Source organism: Amblyomma maculatum, chromosome 4 (genome assembly GCF_055883805.1).
Source record: "Amblyomma maculatum isolate TAMU_Amacu chromosome 4, ASM5588380v1, whole genome shotgun sequence".
NCBI lineage: Eukaryota > Metazoa > Arthropoda > Arachnida > Ixodida > Ixodidae > Amblyomma > Amblyomma maculatum.
Window position 1 is genome coordinate 157,111,337 of NC_139347.1, and position 17,508 is coordinate 157,128,844.

The following is a 17,508-nucleotide window of genomic DNA, read 5'->3' on the forward strand; positions in this document are numbered from 1 at the left end:
TTGGTGCATGGCAGCATTAGTCGCTTAGGCACCATAAAAATCAACACAATGCTGTAAGGTATACCTTGGTTAGCTATGTTATATGAGACAAGCTTTCGGCCTGGTGTGGTCCTTATTCACGTGACAGCGCTGTCATGAGGGTCTATGTCCCAGCGATCGGAAAGTGACCTATTCCAATAATTTTACAAACTGAAGGTGATTGTACAGATTTCTAAAGACTGGAGTGCTCAACTGTTTTATCAACGTCCGCCTGCTTTGACAGCCTGGAGTGAAACTGTTGAAGAGAATACATTTTTGAACATTTAACGCGTTTCTGAAGGCGTTGCTTTCAATTACGGGGCCAACAAAAAGCAGGTGAATGTCAAACGCCGCCTAGATAGGCTTTCTAGCAAGACAGCGGTGTAGCGTGGAAAATCGCTCCGCCGATCCATCGCTGGCGCCGCTGACTTGAAAGGCGAACTGTTCAAACTTATATAGCTACTGACCACACCTGAAACACTGAATTGCGCATGATCAAGGCAGAATTTCTTTAACACTGAGCACTGGTAGCTATCGATTTCGCGCCCAATATTGTGAAAATCTGTCCTCTCTTCGATCATTGATACGTCCACGGTTGAACATTTATGCGCCTCGGGGTAGGCCAGCCGTGGGAACATGGATGCGTGGTTGTAGCAACGATCGCTTGCATGGCACACTCTGCAAAATTCCAAGAGTCAGCTTCTTCAACGAAATGTGCAGCGCACATTTTCTACCGCGTACCTAAGCCCGGCGATGCATGCATATCGATCCCGATCGTTTCAAAGCTGCGCGGCCGTTCAGTCGGGTCACGCTAACCTCGAGCATGCAGGGGTTTAAACTACATGTACACAAACTTCAACGACAAGAAAAAGATGCAGCCTAAGCACTTTAGTCAAGTAATCCCCTATATACCAAAGAACATTGCTGTTCACAGGGAATTCGGATCATTCACGCTTCCGGCTTTCCGGTTGTGCACTCTTGCGGTGCGGTGCAGTAGGTCTTCGCCTCGACGAGTCGATGTGCAGGCCTCTAGTAGATTCGGCATGTCTTCTGCCACGGCTCTGAGGTAGAATTTAAACGAAGAATTTAGCTAAAAACATCCTGTTTCCTCGGTCTGCATGTGAGGAACGAGCATAATGCCATTTCACATACATACTTTGGACTGCCGAATGTTCAGCTGCACGACGAGGTGTGTGTGTGTTGTGCCGGCGCTAGATCTTCAGAGGTCGATGCTGGACCTAAGACAGCGTAAATGCTAGGAATAGCTCGCTCGCATTACGGGCAGATCGAGGTGATAGTTTAGTGCGAAGCGAAAGCTGCTCGTGAATGTGCGTATCTCGATGCCAGCTGGTGGAGCTGGTGCAGTACGTAGCATATCGCCTGCAGCTATGTGCTTGACAGCGATGTTTGCCGTACACAACCCTAAGTGAAGACCGTGATCTATGTTAGAACGGATACACTCTTCGTAGCACCTCATCGAGAGTCGCGGCTAGCTGATATCATAGAGGATGAGATCCATTCACGCGTAGCAAGCGGAATGGGGCCGCGTTCGACGTGCATATAGCCATGAGCCTGTATATCGACGTCCGCCGTATCTTTACGAGAATCGAATGGATCCGTCGGACGTACCTTTAGACACTTCGTTTCTTATAATGATTTTTACTACTCCGGGAGTTCTGGTTTTGGTGCGCAAAAACGCACACTCCGGCGCTGACCTTTCATTCAGCTGTGGTGCCGCGCGAACTCTTTTTCGGCTAGCTCGCCGAGTGAGCAAGGACCCTGTTTTGAGTGCAGCAAAGAAAAAAAATGCAAGAAGGGAGCGGGTGCGCCTTTTGGGTCGCAGTAGCTCGTAATGTTTTGTTCTTTTTCCGCCCCTATACTCGCGCATTCACTGCTACGCCCTTAGCACAGCCGGGCCTCATCGCGTCCTCCAAAGCTTATTCCGAGGCGTGTCGATTTGTAGGGTCTTGCGCGACGTTTTGGCGCAGCTCCTCGAGTGCCTGCCTCCCTCGGCATGGTCCATTTTTTGTTTATTTCGAGCGCCGACTGCGCTGCCGTGACTCACTCGGTCAAAGCCGATACAGGCGCACTTGAGGGCTCCTCACTTGTGAGAGCGACGTCGTGTCTAAGTTGATTTTTCGATCGCCTCCTCGCTGGGACCACTAGCTGCATAGTTCGCTGTTTCGGAATGCTGCGGCCGGATGACGGTCTCTGGCGCGTTTCCGACTTCTTTTGAACGCGCTCCGCCTACTGCTGTTGTGCGTCGCTGATGACGAATGATTTCGTTTCTTTATGTTTCTTCTTGGAGGCGCGAGCGGCGACGATGGCATGACGGAAAACGATGGGCTGTCGACTGTCGTTGCCGTATAGGAGAAAAAAAAAAATGCGGATGTATTGGGATGGCTTTTCTTGCGTGATTTTTCTTTTCCTCTTACGGCTGAACGGCTGCTTGCATTTCGGGCGAGCCTGCGAATACGTCTTGCTGGGTTCTTCCGAGAAGCAGGGGCAGAAAAGCTGTAGCATTCGAATTTAACGCCGATTTTCGCTGCAGCCGCAGACAGGCGAATTGGTAGTTTGTCTCGCTTGAAAGCCCTCAGAGAACGTAGTAGTGTCCCTAGGGCTGTGGGCCCAATAATGTGGCAACATATATCCTAATAGCTTTCTCTGCGACCTCTTGCATTGAGATTTCCACATATTATCGTATTCGTAGCCAACGGCTGATATTCGTGTTGCATTGCTGATCCTGTGGCAGTAGTTAGGCTCTGTACATATCTGTGACTACCTGCAATGCTATGCAGTATTCATCTGATGTAGTGTTTCTCACGGGGACCTGTGCAGCCTATTTAACTTTCTGAAATCTTGTTACATCACTGCAGCTGCATTATGCTGTAGTGTTTATCAACTCCCATCATTCCTTGTCCGATATGATTAGTGCATATCAAAAGATATCACATATCATAGTTGAGATCTGGAGACAATGCAGCATTGCATGCTATTAGTCCCCTTTAATGGTACTAATGGCACCTTTTGACTCCATTTGTGTCTGGCGCCACCCACAAAATTTATAGCAACAGTCTTGTGGAAGGATAGTTCCTGCAGTACATAGAATATTTCAAGTCGTCTTAGCTGAATGTTTGTGATGGGCTTGACAGGTAGATGGCAGTTTTGGTAATGCATTTGGGTGCACTATGGAAAATGGACAGGCCACAGTTTTTGTGTCTTGCAAAAGTTTACTATTTGTTTCATGCTTAGGCAATCTTGTGTCTATTTTAAAATCTTCAGTACAAGTTTGCATATGGGCAAACATCATAAGGTGGTGGAATGGGTAACATTAAGGGAAAAAAATGCCAGTGATCTAAACATAACTGAAAAAAAGAAAACAACCCATTGTGCAGACTAGAATACAATAAAGAATAAATGTGAAGCTAGCTAATCAGTGTGTAAATGAGGGTGCATGTGTTCCTTAAGTCAAACTTGTGAAAATAATTTTCTGGCTGAATGATTAGCGTAATCTGTGACTGAGCATTGCCAATACACATCTGTAGCTCTCTACAGACGCGAAGTTGGGTAAGGTCCTAGTGATTTCAGTATGGTACAATACACCAAAGCAGGCTGTATGACAGGGAGTGCCGCATAATAGCGGGAAGGAACACTGCCAAGGTCGCGAGGCTGTGCGTGGGAGCCAGAAACAAAAGGGGGAAGAGAGTGCAAACTATCGACAGGTTGTTTCATAACGTCGGCAGGCAACCCGTACACCCCCCTTATCATCGATGTGAGGGAAGCTTTATCTGGGCACAGCTGGATGGATGGTGCGGATGCCTTGAGTCGTCACGCTTGCATCCGCAACGCTAGGAGTTACTGCTGCTGCTGCTGCTGCTTTCTCCATGGATGTGCTTAGGCGCAACATAAAGGCTAGGCTTGCGCTCATGTGTGTGAGTAGTTCTTTGTTTTTGTTTTGTCTTGTTTGTGTTTGCCTGTTTCTGTCAGGCTGCCTTTCGTATATACTACACTTTCTTGAGACACTAAAGGGTTACTGGGTACATCTTTGGGGTACTGCAGATGACATGTTTTCACCCCTCTTTTTCTTTCTCCGCTTAGCAAGCACTGCTGCGCGTATTGGTTTTTCACGTTCATTGTGAAGGTTGGGGTTCCTGGTTAATGATAGTGTTCTGGAATTTCAGTGTGTGTAGCCAAGGCTGTGATTTTGTTATTTTAAAGCTGAGTTTCTTTCAGCATTGCTTTAAATGCTGGCGTGCTTTGTGTTCACTAGAGGGAAAAAAAAAAAAGCAACAGATGTGGAGTAACAAAGAGGAGAATTAGTTTTCTTGCAAATAGTGCAGCTGAAGCATATTGATGCCGTTTTCTGTTTCCCAAAACTGAGAGGACAAGGTGCTTGTGATGCCACGGAGCCCATGTGCAGAAAAAAAAAATTCTCTCAAAGCGCCAGACTAAAGCCTTTCGTTATACCGTTAGTATTATGCAATGTGCATTTCGTTCTTGTACCTGTTATGAAATTTAAATGAAGAGAAGACCATATGCTAAATATTAAATGCAAAAAAAAAAAGTGCCCGTCTTTTCATTTTACATGTAGTGTCGGGTCTTTATTCAATTAAAAAATGAAAAAACAACTGTCCCGGCAATGTATGTTACTGTGCAATTGTTTGGCCTTGTGTTTGCTTACCTTTACTTTGTAATTTGTAAATGCCTCACAAATTCAAAATCTGTTTTGCTAGTTTTTTTTTAACTGATTTTGGAATCGGATTATGGTGGTTGCAATTTCTGGGCAGAACTTGTTGCTTGTGGGCTCAACTTGTAAATTTACCTTGATCACAGGCTGCAGTATGTAAATTGCATTACAAATCATGATCTTGCTGTGCTTGAATTTAAATGACGATATGTTTGTTGTACTAGCACAAAGCATACATTGAATAGCTGCTGCTGGCATGAGGGTTGTACAAGGTTCTCAATTGTGGCATCCCTGAACATTCGTCTATTGACATGGCTTTGCAAAGTATGGAAACATACATTAAAAGAAAAGGAAAAATATATTAATGCACAAAACAGTTTTCAGAAATACTTGTAGTTTGTAACAGGTTCCAGTTAAAAATAAAGCCCCCCCCCCCCCCCCCCCCCCCTCAACCTTGTATGTGTGCAGTTTTGTCAGAACCGTCTGAGGTCAACTTATGCCTGTTTGTTGCATCTGTATAAAAGGGCACGTAAGGCATGTAAAGATTTCATTATGCATCAAGCTGTGTTATAGTTTGCATAGGTTACAAATGTTTCTTTTGACATTACGAGCAAATTGCTCTTTTTTTTTTTGTTGGATTGTCAGCGTATATTTTTCTGTTAATTCCTCCTCAGGAAGCCTGGTCAACTTTTTCTCTTCTTTCATTTTCTTGTCTTTCATTTTGGTTCATACTTACAAATGTCAGTGTAGCAGAAGCTTGTAATACATGATAAAAAAATTGCATATGTGTGAAGAACAATACTGCCTAAATTATTCATAGTGTACCTATTTTCTTTTCTATATATCTTGTTCTCTCAGTTTTCAAGTTTGTGGTTTAAAAAATAAATTTAAGCAGCTGAATTATATACTCTGTTCTCAGTGCAGGTTAAGCATGTCCTAAGTGCTGTTTCATGCATCTTCGAAATCTGTATTGAATTAATCTTCATTGTTTATGAAAATAGATCATTTAAGAAAAGCTTTCGAGCTTTCAATATAGCTTAGTGCAAATATTTTCAAAACTACAATCAAGGAGAGCTGGGATCTCTGTGTATATGTCCTCAAGTGCTCCTGAAGGTTGCAACTGAAAATGAAGTACTTTACTAAGGTGTGTCTGTTACATTTGCAGGCTTTACATTTTCTCGTGAATAGTTTTTTTTGCCTGCGTTGACGCATACACTCTCCTGTCACACACTTTCCTGTCACTGTTCACTGTGATAGTATTGACTGCTTGCATAGGGGTTGTTGCTAGTGTACTGTGACTGTGTACATGCACCTAGTCTGCACGGAAGCTTGCGTAGTCCACTTGTGTCCTAGCGTGCGTCATGCGCAGCTTTATTTATGCTCTTATTTTGCTGCAGTGGCAATGGAGGGAGAGGATGGCGGAAGTTAGCGCAGATTAGATAGATATGATATGGCTCTCTTTTGGAGTGAAAGCGTAACGTCACATTTCACTCTGCCAGTGTTATCGGTACTTTTTGTTTGATGGTTTTGCTCTTGGCAGGCATTTGTGTGTGTGTGCGTGTGCGCTGATGTTTTTCTTGCACTGTGTGAACTATTGTTTAGTGACAATGAACTGAGCTCAACCCGAGATGTTTTCACGGCCAAGCACAGTGTTTTTATGCTGCCGAGGACCTTTCGATTCTAGATTCCCCTTCCCTTTCCTCTACAGCTTTCAGAGCAGAATTCTAGAAAAAGCGTATTTGTAACCTTTCATATTTATTTACACCATAACGCCAAGTTTTTTGTTGTTATAGCTCTGAATGGGTGCTTATGAGTAGTACAGATATTTTAGAAGTGCAACTAGATTATTAACAGCAGCTTTCTTGTATCCATCTGAAGCAAAATATATTTAATTCAATTTAATTCTTTACATAACACTACCAGAATACTGGACGGTCTGCAGGAATAAACGTTGCAGCCAGCCCTGGAGCCATTAAGAAGGCAGCCGCAGACATTGGTTGCAGAGTAGGGTAACAAATAAGTTACAACGCTATGTAGAAAAAGGTACCAAGAATTGGAAATCTGCTGGAAGATTATCGCTGCAATCAATCTCTTATTTTATAATTCTGAAAAGTTTATTTGTAGCTGTTTTGTCAGTTTGAAAGCTACCTGTTTGAGTTTATTCAGTAAGACTGGCAGATTGTTTGCAAAAGTATGGGACGAACCAAGGGTCAGAAATTTGAGTTCAAGAGGGAGTAGGTGAGAAAAATTATTAAAAAAAAAAAGGCATGCAACAGGCAATACCCATCGCTAATTATATTGTATTCTTTATGAGCAAGAAAGTCACCGTTACTATAAGTCCTGTATACATGAACTTGATAGAGTCAGGTTGAGTAAGCCTGTTGAGTGAAAAAACCAGTTGTCGGATTCATGTATACGCTGTTAGGTCGCATAAAATAGGCGGTGGAGTGGGTTGCTTTAACTCGCTTGCAGGGGGTAAGTTAACTCGCTTGAACCACTTGTCTAAAAGCATGTAGACGGGGTTGAGAAGCTTCTGGAGCAACGAGGAGCGTCAGCGGAGTTGAATGCTTTCTAGCCCTCATCAACGATGAAAAATAATAATCGAAGCTTTCAATAGTAAAAGGCAATGGTATCAAATACAAGCAGGAAACTTGCACAATAACTTCGAACCCTGATGCTACGCGCCGCTGCTATACTCGCTGGAAAGCGAGTTCATGTTGACACAAACTGGATCGAGCAATGGTGACCTCACTTACTGGACTCTGACTTCCACTCCACGTATGCAGGGCTATACCATTATTTTATACAAGGTACTAAACAAAATATTGGCTAGGTATGTAATGCATATATCTAACTTTTTTTAGGAAGTGTTATTTTCTTGATATGTGCTCTTATGGGACAAATAATGCATTTTACATTACAAGTTTAACCTTTTGGGCGTGGACAGTATGACATCACGATGCAGCAGCAGTCACTGAAGAAATTTCTGTTTGTAACAAAGTTTGCATGAGTGTCTCGGCTCAAATGACAAGAAAAATGTATACCAAAAATTTTGTGGGTTTCCACAAGATCAATATTTTTATTGCGCATCGTTGGACAGTTTTTTAGAGGCAACAAAATAGCTTTCATTTTCTGAGTGTTAATTTTTATCCAGTTTGATTGGGCCAGGCAGACACTTTTTGAAGTACATCATTGCAATGTAAAATAAGCTCATTGGTGTCGTCATTAGAAATAAGCACACTACTTTCATCAGCATATGGGATGAGCTAACACTGTTGATATGAATTATGTCATTAGTGTACAAATTGAGCAAAAGGGGGCCTAATACACTCCCTTGCTAGTAATGATGACTATTGACATTAGTTGCTGACATAAGCTAAGGCAGGAGGTTTTTCATGCGTTCCAAATAAAGCAAGTTTATTAAGTATTTTATGGTCGAGACAGTGTAAACCTTTGCTAAAATCCACAAAAGTAGAGTGTGTATGCTTCATTTTCGATGTCTCTTATATACTTTTTGATTGGGAGCAGAGTATTATTACTAGTGAGTTTGCATCTGCAACCAAACTGACAATCAGCCAAACCATTAGTTTCATCTAAATATTCTTTTATTCATAAGTGATATTTTACTGGACATAGACCTTTGGAGAAAACAGATACCAATATAGATATTAGTTGGTAATTAGTTGCCTAGTTTCTGTTCCCACCTTTAAAAGTCACTGCGACTCTTGCTCGCTTCGTACCCTCAGGAAAATGAGGCAATTCTATTGCTAAGTTAAAGATATAAGGCATTACTGGACTGGTACTTTATTGGCTTTCTTTAAAAGCTGTCAAAATCAAGGGTCTTGCCATTTCTTAAGCGTAGAAATGATTTGCATACTTCATTTTCATCTTTCGTGCGAAGGAAGACTCTTTGAGGGATACTGGTATGCATCGTGCTTAATGTTGTTGGGCTGTAGTTGCTATTGAGACATTAGTAAAATAATTAAAATAATCTGCGAGTGCTTTACCACTTAGCTTGGCGTCATTGATTGTTATGGTTTCCAGAAACAAGTGACCTTTGCCTCCTCTGAGCACATCATTGACACTTTTCCAAGTAATATCCGATCATTCGTGGCCTATGTTGAATTATTGACATATTCTGTCACTACTTGGCTGTGGTGCTGGAACTTTGTGGCTGATGAGAAAGCCTCAAATGAAGCTATGCAGAACACATTGAGCAATTGAAGGAAGTGGTTGATGTAAAATTGAAGGGCAGAAAGAGAACCACGCTGATTGGTGAATGACCATTAGTTGTTGAAGCACCAGGGGAAATTAAGCAGCAGAAACAAACTTTGGCATCACTTATTACATGCAGAATATGAGTGATTAAGTGTACAGTGGTGGGGAGAGGGAAATGTAATCAAGGGGGTCAAAGGCTTAACTGGAGGAAGAGGGTCCCAGCAGTTAAGAAAGACATGGTGGCCCGGGACAGGAAGTACTTGGGAGATTGTTTTGTCCTAGAGCATACTAACAGATCTGAAGGGGCGACCGTGAAAAGTTAAGGTGCCCACCTTGAAAGTTTACAGTGTAGGGTCGCCAACCAGAAGCCTTTCTGGTTTACATCCCTGCTTTTCCTCCTCCTCCCTTTCTATCTATCTGTCTGTCTATGGATTCAAAGTGGAATCGTTTTTTAGCTCAACACATGAGTTGTGAACAATACTGGTGCTGTCTTGTTCCCCTTATGCGTTGGGCTAAAAGTAATTCCTCTTTGAAAGCATGAACCAACTAGCTGTGAAACAAACGTTGCTGAAATATATTTCCATGTGCTTTCATTTTTTTTTTTTAGTTGCCTCCAGTAGGTCAGACATTCTATTGACATTTCCCCTGACTGATTTTTTGTTGCATACCCTTTGACAAAACTTGATCATTTGTTTCCCGCACCTTTCACTTCCTGCTTAGTGGAATGGACTTTAGCCATGTGCGCTTGAAAGAGGTTACTACAAAATTATTTATCAAGAAGTATTTGACAATCCTCATGATGACCATGAGTGGGCCGAGTCGTGGTGCATGTGGGATCTCTTACCTTGTCAGTAAAGTGTTGCCAATTTTAAGCAGAGAGAGCTCTTTGACCTTACCCTGCCCTGCATGCCCTGTATGGGATCCCCAGTTTATTTACTTATCAGACATGCTCGAACGCGTCCAAAATAATGCTGCCAGATTTGTGTCTAACAATTATAATTTTTCATCTAGTGTCACGTCTATTAAACATCATCATCTTGGTTGGGAATCTTTAGCTCACCGCAGAAAACATTTCAGACTACAGATCATGTATTGCATTTATTTTGGAAAGTTCAGCATTGACAAAGACCGGTACCTGCTTCAACCTCACTTTTTGTCTCGACGACTTGATCACCAGTGGAAGATCCGCGAAATAAAATGCCGCACAGATGTGTATAAAACCTCGTTTTTTTCCACTGACGATCAATGAGTGGAACCGGCTGCCAGCTGGCATCACTGAGTGTTGCACTGAAAATTTATTTCGGGCTTTTTTATCGGATGTGTGACGTGGCGCCCAGTTCTCTTGCGTGTGTTTCCTTCATTACTGTGTTTCTGAGTATTTTCATCACTTTGTTCGTCGCGCAGTTGCCCCCTTTAGATGCATGCTTCTCATCCTGCATTATCACTTGTGTTGTGTTATTTTCTTCATTTTTCTGTATTTTATCACTGGCGTTCCCAGCAAGATTACTTGTCATCTCCCCCCCTGCAATAATGCCTTCGGGCGCTGCAGGAACCTGTAATAAATAAATAAATAATAAATAAATAAATACCCTTCAAAAAGCGGCCATTTTTGGTATCCACTTTTCTAATGCTTATGAATTGCAGCGCCATCTGAAAGCAGCCACGAAACCCATTTAGCATTGCTGTCACTACCCTCTGAAAAGCACTTCTTTAATTTCCTTTCTTTTATTAAAAATTATCTCTATGGCTGTTATGTATATTTTTGGTACTGCATCTTTTCACTGATTAGGTTACCATGTGTTTGTGCATTGATCAACAATCTCAAAATTGGTGATTTGGACCCAGTTTACAATGCCTGTGAGAATTTTGACCCCTTGGACCGTCATTTTTTTAATGTACATTTATCCCATGGGCAGTCTCAGAACTGTTAATATTAAAGAGCTCTGGCTCTAAGGAAGGGCATTGAAAGAAATGAGGGAGGAAATTTGAGCAGAGTGGCTTGTTGAGCGGTTTGGCTAAACATTATTTTAAAACAGCGCTAGAGCACGGACAGACAGAAAGAGGCAAACAAGAGACAAAGCACTTTCATAACACGTCAGATAAGGAAAGGGCTTTTTTGGAAGGGAAAGGCATCTGATGGGCCTGTTTGTCGACTTTTTACCAGCTGCTGTGTATGAAAAGAAAAGCTTCATGAATAGTTTTAAAATAATGAGGAAATCTGATAAGGATGCTGGCCGGTATTTTTCTGCACAAAGTTTCTATAGGCTAAACAGATCAGCAGTGTGCTATGAGCAGGAAGGGCATTTTAAAACTTCATAATTTCATGCACAGTTTGCAGGCACTGCAGGTGCAGCTAGGACTTGCCGTTGGTGCTGCCATTACAGTTAACCTGTTCTGATTTGGTTAGTGGATAAGTTGAGCACCGTCCCGCCGTGCTGGTTCAGTGGTTAGGGTAGTCAACTTCTGTGCTTGAGGATGCAAGACTGAATCCCGTCCACGTTTGCCGCTTTTTGATGGAGGCAAAACCGTCATCCGTGTGCTATGCGATGTCAGTGCACGTTAAAGCGTGCCAGGCGGGCGAAATTTCCGGAGTCCTCCACTACGATATCTCTCGTAGCCCGAGCCGCTTTGGGACGTTAAACTTCGTAAACCATAGCATAATTTTAGCACCGTGTCGATTGTTTTGTTTCGTGAAAGTCAAGGTTGTAATATTCAGAAGGTAGCGCAGCTATCTTAGCTGTTGAAGCGTCCAAGAAAATATAAGCCTTCTTGCTCTACGGCAACCAGTGGATGAGGCTTGTAGCACCCGTGGCTTGAGTTTAAAGCCGGCATATTCTGTAGCGCAGCTTTTGCCTCTTCTTTTGAGTACTTTAATGACTGAGCTTTCTTACAGTTGATCAAACTTGGCACATGAGGGGCTATGTGCCCGTTCAATTCCCGTTATTTTTTCTTTGTTTTCCCGTTCCTAGCTGGCGGCATGTGTGGTGTTTGCACCCCAAGCTGTGTGGGCGAAGTGTGAAGCAAGCCCTGTTTTGTTCACGCAGCAGCCCCCTGAGGCCAGCATGAAGCGCAAGAAGAGCCCCCAGCCGGGCCACCGGGTGCTGGTGCCCTCTGCCGAGAGCCCCGGTCCCCTGTCGCCCCAGGGCCCGCCGCCCATGCGTGCGCGGGGCTCTTCTGCGGGCTCCCTCGACGACGATGCAGCAGCCGACAACACCCTGGTGAGCAATGCCGCTTCGTTTCTTTTCATTTTTGCTTGTTTAGGCGATAACGCATTTGGAAGAGAAACTCGTATGAGGGACGTCCGCTCAGTAGATATTTTAAGCAAACAGATAATTTACAACAGCAATCACAGCTCTTTGGAAGGCAGCGTTTAAAGCGTATTGCTTCACAGTTGCTGATGCTATGTTTATTTTCCAGGATGTGTGGAAAGGTGATAGGGAAATTAGAATTCTTTTTTTGCTAATATTGCCTTTCATATAACTCTTGCTGGGTGCACATAGTGGCAGAATTGGAGGTTGAAAAATGATGCTTTGGTCGCATGGATCTGGCGTTCAGGCCTGAAACACGGGTACTCTTGCCAGTGAGGGCTCTCCTCTCGAGGCCAAAGTAGTCATGCCTTCTCCATGGTCGTTCTGAGTCATGGGAAATGCGGGCATGTAGTGTCTTCCTTTACTTGAATCTGTCTTCAAAATAACAGGTACATATCTAGCTCTTTTTTAAATTGAGCATGGCTGTTTGTTTTCTACACCAAGAAATGATAATTTCTCCTTGGAAACAGGTGTCAGTATCATGCCATGCCGTACAAAACGTTGATGCGTTCAGGGGAGGAAATGATACATTCAGAAAAAAAAGATTGCTGGTTAAACTATGGCATGATTAAGTTGCAGTATTTGGTGAGAGCCATTATGTTCACTGCTCCCTCCACAACAGCATCCTTCCATTTTCTTCCCTTCTTGCTCTCATCTTTTTTGTTTTGTCTTCTTCTCTTTTGACTGCTTGGATTGGTGCCAAAAACTATGATGAGTTTGAGTCATTCAGTCACATTATAGTTCTGGCTGGGCTCTCAATAACAGCTGTCACCGTGAAGACAAAAAAAAAAATCTTGTTACCTTCTGTCATCCTAACATAGCTGGCTTAGGAGTTTTAGATTGCAGCTTCACTAGCAAGGCTTGTTTGCCTTTTCCATTTGTAACTTTCCCCGTTTCTTTGGAACTCATTGTTGCTGTCGCGTAATGCAGTGTAACATCGGCAGAGCTGTTGTCCTCTGTTTGTGAAGAACATTGCGCGATGTAGCAGCGGTGAACCCTTAATGAATGGCATCAAGGAAATGACTGTGTCTATGATTTCTGGTTGGTTGGTTGGTTTGTGGGGTTTAACGTCCCAAAACAACTCAGGCTATGAGAGACGCCGTAGTGGAGGACTCCGGAAATTTCGACCACCTGGGGTTCTTTAACGTTATGATTTCTGAGTACCCTGTATACCTTTTGGGCAAAACAATCTTTAATTGGTTTGGAGCGTTTGTATCGGTGTAGTTTTCCAAGGAATTGTATGTCATTTTCACTGTGTGCTCCACTTGGGCTGGCGGCTGGCCAACAAGTAAGCTTTGTCCTGCTTCTTGTGAGCACTGTAAGAAGGTGCCAGTTTGTTGGTGGAGACTGTTTAAGTGGTAGTGTGATCCTTCGGGTTTGATTAGGTTTTTGGTGGTGTCGTGCAGGAAGTTGCCGCAGTTCTTCACCCTGTGGTCTAGGTAGAGTCTCTTGGTTTGCCAGATGTCACAGGAGCTGTGTCCCAGTCACATACATTGCTGAAAGGGGAGGGAGCGACAGTGTCCTAAAATTGAAGTTCTGTCTTTACAGCTTTTCTTGGAGCTTCCCAAGGACAGTAAGGCACAGCTGTTATAGCGCTAGTAGTGGTGTTGTCTTCAAACAAGGCCGCACACACATCCTTCCCCAATCAGGTTTATTTATTCATCCATTCATTCGCAATGAATGCCTGTGGTGATGGGTTGCTGTACCTGAGGGGGTTAATTACAGTATAGAATCTTTTCCACCACCATATTACATCACCAATATACTTTCTTTTGCCTGTGTTAGGCATCATGCATATTCAAAAAAGAAAAGAAAATCGTTTTAGTGGATGAAATAAAGTGTCACGAGCTGTCAACTCTGTGACCAGCAATTGTGAAATATGCAGCCAACAAGTATGCTTAAAATCACTGTTCTGATGCGAGCACTGGTTTTGTTGTGCATTGGTCATAGTTCAGAGTTATAGAAGTGAACTCTGCAGACGCAAAAGTATACGAAGTAGGCATTCACAAATTGTTTGTCAGCAAAGGGCAAATGTTCAAGCTAGTCTGAGTGGCTGAATTATCGTTGCGCAATAAAAAGTGCCGAAGGGGTGTTGAGACTGTTTAGAAAGTTAGATAGTGTAGAGACAATAGCCAGCAGTAAGTAATTAGGTAGGGGTAGGCCTAATACTTAACAAATGTTTCGAGGCAAAAATACATTAGAGTGCACAGAAATAGACAGAACAGACAGGAGGTGACGTGCACTTTTTTCTCTCAAGATGTTCAGTCACCGGCTCAGCGTGTACTTTTTGATGCGACCTGGTGAACTCTACCTCTGTCATCTTAACTGCTGTGTTGTGCGGGTGGCTTAGCAATAGCGTATAAGTCGTCGCTGTGAAAATCTACGCCATTTCTGGTTATCCATATGATCTTTACTGATGTTTCTGACTGCATGCCCTGCTGGTCTACTTCATAGTTTAGCACGCTCTATGCGTACAGTGTATGGCACCGTGTTTCTTGTGCAGTCTAATTCTAGTGTGCAGCGAAATGTGCCAGGCCCTCTAGCAGAGGGCATCGCATAACGTCACACTTTTGCCTCTCCCGTTGCGAGAGCAAATGATCCAAGACTTCTCTCTTGCTGCACCTCTGTCTCCTCCTCTTCTAGCCAACGGGCTGTTCTCGCCACCGCCGTCGAGAGCTTTGAGGGGAGGCTGAAGCCGGCCGAATTGCTCTTGGCATTGAAGACAGATGGTAGGCTTTCGTACGAACGGGCGCAAGTGTGTCTTTCTTCTTTCTTTCTTACGCATAGCGGCCATAGGCACTGGTAGCATGCCACTTTTTTTCTCATTTCTTGCTTCTAGAGTAGGCACATAGTTTTTAGCTGCTCTCTGTTTTCACTTAGTGCAGCGCCGCTGTTGCTGAGCTGCGTGCCATGCTGGAGTGATGAAGGTAGTACTTATGATGCGAAAGTGTCGTAGACAGTTCGGTGCTCTTGTGTAACTAGTTGCGTGTGGCTGCCTACAACAGTGTGCTGCCTTTGTGGATGAGTAGATAATGGAAAAAATAGTGGCGGGAACGCTTAAGCTCTGCCTTTAGGTGTGTGATGCAGCAGAATTAATGGCCCCCATCTGCAGGCGTGCTCAGTAGTGTATGTTTGTAAGCTCCCACATTATGTGGAAGACCGTGCAATGTAGGTATAGAGCCCCACCTTAACCAAGCCGTCTGAACGTCCAAGGTTCCGGAGGGTTTGAGTCCCATCTTGCCGTTCATAAAGAGCTAGATCAACTCTGCTATCTTGCTTGCACCCCGCCGGGGTGGCGCAGTGGTTACGGCGCTCGACTACTGTTCCCAAGGACGAGGGATCGAATCCCGGCCTCGGCGGCCGCTTTTCGATGGAGGCGAAAAGCAGGGCGCCCGTGTGGTGTGCAATGTCAGTGCACGTTAAAGAACCCCAGGTGGTCGAAATTTTCGGAGTCCTCCACTACGGCGTCTCTCATAGCCTGAGTCGCTTTGGGACGTTAAACCCCACAAAACCAAAACCATCTGCTATCTTGCGATGTCATATGTTCTGTCAGCCAATTATTGAACACAGTAGCTAGGCGGGTGAGTTGGGGATACATTTTCAAAAAAATAACAGTGCGAACAACGGGACGAAAGGTTCAGTGCTTGTCCTGTGTTTTTTTACCTTTCGTCCCCATTGTTCATGCTGTTATTTTTTGGAAAACCAATTGGGGGGGGGGGGGGGGGGGGGGCTTGGTCATGTCACGTGGCAGCTGCCACTTGCCACGGGTATGCTGGGATTTTTCGCTTGCAATTTAAACGCTCGGTTTTCTGCAGAATGGGGGTCTTGATACTGTCAGGTTAAGAGAAATGCTACTTGAAACTTGCAGCTTGTGTTGCCCTCTATGTTGCCACTTTGTTTACCGTTTTTGCCACAACTTTTTTTCCTCTGTACCTTTGTGGTAAATTGAAGCCACAAATTCTTTGCTAGGTATACTTCTTACACTCTTCCTTTATGCATCTATTTCGTGCTATTTTGTAGGCAGTGCAACTTCACAGATTAGAAAAAATTTTGTTTTGATAAGTCTGCCTTGTTTTGATTAGATGAATGGAAAAAAATTATGCTGCCTTTAACTCTGTCGAAGCCATTGCAAAACAGGCAATTCTGAGTGGCTATGTAAAAGGCATTTTTTATATATATATAAAACTGTCCTGTTGTAATATGTACCAAAGGGTAACTGTTTAAATGCTCTTTTATACACTTGAACTATATTTGCTTAGAGCCTTAGACATAGCATAAAATGAAATCATTTAGTGCAAACTTCTAGGAGACAAATATTAGGAGAAGTAAAAGGATAGGTATACCAGTAAACTTCTATATGTTGGTCTTTGAAGTCTCTTCTTTTTTTTCCTGTTGCTTGTGGTCCCGTCTCCTTGCTTCACCTAAATAAATCGCTCCAATGCGCCGAATTAAATTAACAAACTTGTTCAATTAAAATGAGTGAGGCAGATGAACAGTACAGCACAATCGACAAGAAGACAGAAGAGACACACAGTGAGTTGGGTCGCCCTCCAGCTTAGGACGGTCCGTCTCCTAAGCGAGCTTGCAGGAGAACGTCCGTCTTCTCCCCTGCTTGCAACTCCCAGGCTGCCCCTCACAACTCGCGGTTCGCGCGCAGTCTCTCCTTTCCGCGAAACCATCCCAGGTGACACACTGCCACCGTCCACACAGCTTGACGGAATACAACGCAGCTGGAATCAAGTTCGCCGAAACGTCTCAGCCTGGCCAGCCATTCCGCCACTGCTACTCTTGCGAATGCGCATGAGATTTACGATTGCCCGTTACATACACACACACAAAAATGTACAGACACCCCACGGGCAACTGAAGGGGCCTGCTGGCGGCATTTGGAGCCTCGCGCACTAGCTAACCGCTGAAACACAGAGTGGCCGAGCCCCCCTCGATGTGCGAGACCCCACCCCTCAAGAAAAGAACCAAAACAAACAACGCACACATTCAGGCATGCTTCAGACCGGACAGATGTTCCCTCAAACACCCATAGTTGTGCTGGCCGCTTCGTGCCGGACCTCTGCACCGCAGACAAAAACAAGAAAATGGTCCCCCCTTGGGTACGTGCGCCGCTCCGCCCACACGCCTCGTGGGACAACTCCTCGAAATGGGAGGAAATACACACGCACACGAATATAAAAAGAAAACCCGAGCAGGCATGCACAGTTGATAACCCTACAGGTGTAAAATTGAAAACATAAAAAAAAATTTAAACTACATAAGAATGAT

At 43.8% G+C, this 17,508-nt stretch overlaps 1 protein-coding gene across 5 annotated transcripts in view; it reads left to right on the top strand.

Moving 5' to 3' along the window:
• Dmtn (transmembrane and coiled-coil domain 2 protein Dmtn) overlaps window positions 1-17,508 on the top strand; it is a 61,338-nt gene that overhangs the window by 4,610 nt on the left and 39,220 nt on the right. For 2 of the 5 annotated variants that reach the window (XM_084602699.1, XM_084602703.1), the window contains exons 2-3: window positions 3,762-3,950; window positions 11,968-12,141. In XM_084602699.1, the coding sequence (XP_084458825.1) occupies window positions 3,903-3,950; window positions 11,968-12,141 (222 nt within the window). In that variant the 5' untranslated portion in view covers window positions 3,762-3,902. The remainder of the gene's footprint in view (window positions 1-3,761; window positions 3,951-11,967; window positions 12,142-17,508) is intronic. The other 3 variants (XM_084602700.1, XM_084602701.1, XM_084602702.1) reach the window with 3 other exon arrangements.